Source organism: Sorghum bicolor, chromosome 10 (genome assembly GCF_000003195.3).
Source record: "Sorghum bicolor cultivar BTx623 chromosome 10, Sorghum_bicolor_NCBIv3, whole genome shotgun sequence".
Taxonomy (NCBI): domain Eukaryota; kingdom Viridiplantae; phylum Streptophyta; class Magnoliopsida; order Poales; family Poaceae; genus Sorghum; species Sorghum bicolor.
This window is the reverse complement of record NC_012879.2, coordinates 42829579-42835367: the sequence shown is the minus strand read 5'-3', so window position 1 is coordinate 42835367 and position 5789 is coordinate 42829579. Positions and strand designations below refer to the sequence as shown.

At 47.0% G+C, this 5789-nt stretch overlaps 1 protein-coding gene across 1 annotated transcript; it reads left to right on the top strand.

Annotated features, from left to right (window-relative positions):
- LOC8058817 (WRKY transcription factor 22) lies at window positions 3730-5106 on the top strand. The gene is made up of 2 exons (XM_002438407.2): window positions 3730-4128; window positions 4275-5106. Exons 1-2 carry the CDS (start codon window positions 3746-3748, stop codon window positions 4942-4944), a joined length of 1053 nt encoding a protein of 350 aa, XP_002438452.1. The 5' UTR covers window positions 3730-3745; the 3' UTR covers window positions 4945-5106.

Sequence of the window (5789 nt, the reverse complement as noted above, 5' to 3'; positions counted from 1 at the left end):
CATAAACTCATATGTTTTTTTATATGCTTAAATTAAACATGTGTCACTATCAATGTTTGGTTGACTAATATTATTGATTTGAGAAAGCCCGGCCGGCTAGTTTGTAATAATGAACAGCCATATACATTAATCGATGCAAAAGCTAAGATATTAATATATATTTTTTTTAGAAAAAAAGCATAGAAAGAAAACTGCTTCATTTGGTGTTTCGTTTGACCCAGCTTTCGTTGCCCTGAAGCAACCATTTTAAAATGATGAACACTAAATCTAACCAGGATCTTCTTAGGATCAGATAAAACTAGCACGATACACTCAATCTGCTGCGTGCACTGGCTGGTGTGCCTGGAACGGATGTATTCCTGCTATATATAATGGCTGTGTGTTACATTATATATACAACATGTTGAGGAAGATAGTGGTGATGAAATAAACTGTGTATAGGATCGACTAGCAGTAGATCAAATCGAGTATATTCCTTTTATGTAAACAACAGGGTACACATTTGTGGTATTAGGGTTAGACCGTAACGGAGGCAGGAGCATCAGGGCAGCAGAGGTTGATCCCGAAGCCATGGCGTCGCTGGTGGAGGAGATCCGCGACGACGGTGACGATGGCGGCGGTGCGGACGTCGAGGGGGCGCGGATCCGGCATCGGTGAGTCTTCCTGTCGCTTGCTGCGCTCCCTAGATCGGATTAGGGTTTCTAGGGTTTCGTGGATGTCGGTGGGAGAAGTAGCGACTGTTCAACTCGTGAACTGTGCCGCCGGCCCCAACCTCTATATATAGCGCAGTGCAATGGGGCCCCACCAACTATGTAGGGTTGGGCGCCCCCGATCAGGGCACGAGTCAAGGCCCAATAAAACCGTTGGGCCATATTAGTAGGAGATCAAACCAACAAGTGGCGGTGTTGTCAACAAGGAAATTGGAATCGTTTATAGACATACGATCTTGGTGTACACATGCATGGTGAAATTTCTTTTCCCTTGTTGATTTGCTCGATGCTGACATGGTTTTGATACAAAATTAAAACAACTATAATGGTTCATGGTAATTAAGCCGAGTAAAATTGTTTGCAAATAGTAGATATCTATTTTTATGTAATTTTCCTTGTGCTGATATTTTTTGGTAAAATTGTTTCCAAATGGTAGAGGCTTTTTTTCGTATACTTGTTCATGTCCGGTGGTGGAGTAGGCGATGGGGACAATCTTTTTCTTATGTTGATAGTTTAGAATTTTAGTATAGACTATTGAACTGTAAAGCTAAAGCGTCTCTATATGGACCATGGTATTAATTGTTGTTATCATATACTTTCTTCTATAGTGCTATGTGAATGCTGGCTTGATGGCAAGCGTGGGCGGGTGAAGTTGAGCGTGTGAAAAATGAAATTCTTGGACAGCAAAAAGTGTGTGAACAATAGGAAAGGCCTTAGTGCTTGAAATCGTACTTAGTTATTATTCACCTGAATCTATGATATTTCAGTATGATTTGTATCAACAGCCCACCCTATATATGATTGCTTAACATTTATGTGAAGTAGCATGGGGAGACTTAACCTATTATTTGGCGATGGGTTCAACCTTATTATCTAGCGAACAAGTTTAGACAAGTACGTCATGTCGAACTCCTTCCACACATTCCCAAAGCCACATATACCTTCTTCTCCACTCTCCTTCATACTAAGAGTCAATCGTCATGCTAGGGTTGTGAAACGTATATCATCCCATATCTAGTGGAGTGTTATAGGTTTCAGTAGTGCAAGACGAGTAGCGCCTTCAGACTGTCACCTACGTCCTCACGGGTGTGGCACTGTCCATAACTAACCTTGGTTGACCCCACACGGCCTAGGAGCATGTAGCATGTATGAGAAAAGTCATGTGAACTCATTACTTGACTCGAGTGACTCTGGTGAGACATCTCCAACAGGGAAACTTAAGTTTCCATGCCCACTACTAGCACATCCTAGCCTGAAACATATGCCCACAGCGTTGTTCCCAAAGAACTCCTTGAACACTCGTGCTCCTCAAAGGTATCCTTATAAAATGGTCACGTCACACTTTCTTGTCATGACATGATCCGTGACATGTTAGGTTCATGTCTTCAAAAGGCTGCCTAGGCTAGCTAGGAAGGCTATCTACAATTTTGGATGTCTCGACTAGGATTTATTGTCTATTAGGATATAACAAAAGTGAGTGCTAGAATTGTCTAGTTACGCAAGCCTAATAGGATTCTTATGAACGACGTACAGGCACAGCAAAGACATACGATTTACGTGAAAAACCCCTTCAATGTGAAAGGAAAAACCACGGGCACTAGCCGGCAACAATCTCACTATCTCAAGAATTTTAGGTTACACGTCTATGGCGGCTTACAAGAGAATCAAGTCTCCACGAAACCCTAACAAGAGCATATATACGCTCCGGCCCAAGCCTGCAGCGACGGGCCTCCGCTTCGCTCCGTCAGAAACCCGGTTGATATCCTGTAGAACAACTCCAACATCTGCAAGTAGGTGAGATATATATGGCACCTTCATTTGTCATTGAGAGGTCATCTCCCAAGTCCTGTACTTAGGATCTATTGTGGTCTAGGGTTTAGGGTGATGACCTCAATAACAAATACATATGCCAAGCGAAAGTGAAGCCATGTCATAGACTAGCTAGATCTGAACTCAAGTCTAGTCCACGAGTTGGATCCAGTCCGCTATGGACTAGCTTTTGACACACCATGGATCGTTCCCTTGGTTCTTGATGAGCCATGTTTCTATGGACCGAAAACATGTGGTGGATAGTGCTTATGGAGAGTCAGCATGTGCTGGCTGCGAGGCGGTTTTTTTGCCCTTAAGGTATATGCCCTCACTCTCCCACCTATTGGATTCGCTTTGAGAAGTGTGCAAACACACATCTCAAAGCAGTTTCGCATTGATATGTGTGTTTACACACTTCTCAAAGCGAATCTAATGGGTGGGAGAGTGAGGGCATATGCCCTTAAAGACAAAATTAACTTTACCGTGCTGGCCGGTGCTTATGGGCCTCTGCAAGGCCAAAATAAGAGGTGGGTGCGAAACAGGCTCAGATTAGCTTCACACATATATGCTATTTTTCTATGTGTGTTGCGGCTAACTCAATATATGGCATCTGTGTATAATTATATATATATTTTAAATTTGTTCCACTATCCAATAAATTCCACTTATGCTCGTTAGGTGAATTGTTCTGAGCTCTTGGCAGATGGGGATAAAGGCAAGGCCGCACATATGTGTAGCTGTAAGCATCATCTTGACCATTGATTTCTCCCCTCTCCTGCTGCATGCCACACCAATCTTGATGCAATATTTCTTGACTTATCAATTTTATTCACCTATCTCTTGCTCGCTGCTCGCATCAATCTTGACGCAAGGTGAATGTCCGAGTGGCCGTTGCGGGCACAAGGGCATCAAAAGAATCCATTCTCCTGGTACATGTCTCTCTGCATCTCAAATGCTGACTCCATTATAAAAGAAAACACTCTATTTATCTTGCTACCACCCTGGATTTCTTCTCTCTCCCACCTCTCTTTGACATTTTCAACCAAAACGCATGCCAGCATCGGCGCCACGCCACCCCGTTGATCCTTTTTAACTTTGTTCAAGTTGTCGTACTGTCCGTACAACCCAACCACCCCCTCTCTCCCACCCGCACCCCCACCCCCAAGCAAGTCAACGTCTTCTAGCTCTCTCCTCCTCCATTAGCCACGAACTCAAGAAGCTAGGCTATGGAGGGCGATCTGCGTTGGTGCTGTGGTAGCAGCAGCAACGACTGGGACCTACACGCCGTGGTGCGCCTCGCCAGCTGCAGTGGTGGCAGCCGCAGCCGCGTCACCTCGCCGTCGCCGTGGGCCTCGGACGAATCATTCTCCTGCCTGCCCCCGCCGCCGCAGTCACAGAAGGACGAGGTGACGACGGACGCCGCAGCGTTGCAGCAGCCCCTGATCAGCCCTGCCGTCGACGACCTCTGCGGCCTGCAGCAGGCCTTCTTGGCCGCCACGCCGCAGCCAAGAAGCGAAGCGCCGCCGCCGCAGCCGCCGGCGAAACCACGAACTTCCTACCGCAATAACGACGGCGGCGTTGGCGGCGGACCGACACGATCCAAGAGAAAGTATGTATCAGCCGTGCGCCCATCCAAATGAAATCTCTATTTTCGATTATAACCTCGCGCGCGAAATACTAGCATCTAGGAACGACGTACTCCAGCTCTTTAGATAGGCATAGCATAGGATCTCACACGTACGCCTGTATTCGTAGGAAGAAGAAGAGCCAGGTGACCAGCAAGGAGGTGACGCGGGTGCCTGTGGGCACGTCTGCGGACCCCTGGGCGTGGCGCAAGTACGGGCAGAAGCCGATCAAGGGGTCGCCGTACCCGCGCGGCTACTACCGGTGCAGCACCGACAAGGACTGCAGGGCGCGGAAGCAGGTGGAGCGCTGCCGCACCGACGCCTCTACCCTCATCGTCAGCTACACCGGCGAGCACAGCCACCCAGTCCCACTCCACCGCAACGCCCTCGCCGGCACCACGCGCAACAAGCCGCAGCCAGCACCGTCCACCTCCCCAGCCGAGCAGCCTCCAGCTGCGTCGCCGATCGTGGGAGTGGAGTACGAGGAGGACGACACAGTCGCCGCCAGTGTGCTGCTCGAGGATGCCGAGACGGAGGGAGAGGAAGACGTGCTGTCGTTGTTCCTCGAGCTCGCTCCGAGTCCCAGCAACGGCAGTGGCTCCAAGGACGTCATGGTATCCACGGAGCTCCACAATGGCAGAGGCTCGCAGAAAGTCGTGGCACTCTCGAAGCTCCACGAGTTCCGACATCCAGCAACGACGAGCAGCAGCAGAACGAGCGATGGCTTAGGGGCGGCTCCGGCGGCCATGAACGTGACCCACGAGAACTGCCCTTTCTCAGGACTCCGACTCACGACGTAGGAGGCTGTGCAGCGGTGGCGGCGGCGACCAACTGGGGCTGGCTTGTGCTGCATACATCGATCTCGAAGCACACTGCACACAGCACAGGCGCACACAGAATGACAGAATGCTGTTAATCGTCTTGGCTTATTGCGGCAGGATGTACAACCATTCTGAACTCTAGTCAGCATCAAAAGTGTCGCTTTTTACTAGTGTTATAAGTGCTTTTTAATTTAGCTAGTTTGTGTTAAGTGCATGTATAATGTATAATTATAGAATAATCAACCTAAAAACCAATTGTTTTTTAGACTTTTGTATTCTTAATTTATTTGTCCTTTAATCAATAAGATCTTCTTGATAGCCCACTCCTTTTTCTGGAATTAATTTCCTTTGTGCTATATACAGATACAGGTCAAATTAAGCAGGTGCAGTAAGGAAGTCCAAGTATATATATTTGGATGATAGCCTACTACACACTACGATATCGGATCTCCGGGGATCAATCCAAAAGCAAGGAAAACAATGTCTATCAGGGCCGTGTTTAGTTCCGAAATTTTTATTTTTATTTGACAAATATTGTCCAATCATGTACTAACTAGATTCAAAAGATTTTACAGGTAACTGTGCAATTAGTTTTTGTTTTCGTTTATATTTAATGCTTCATATATGTGTCACAAGATTCAATATGATAGAAAATCTAAACAAGGCCCACAGGGTAACAAGCTCGGCGATATCCATGCAAAAGGCATCGTTAATAAACGCAGTCGTGAACTTTTACCATTCCCAAGTTTCTCTTTCTATACGCCGCCAGAGAAGTGTGCAGGCCATAGTCAGCATCCATAAGCTTTAAGTGACCTATTTCTAAG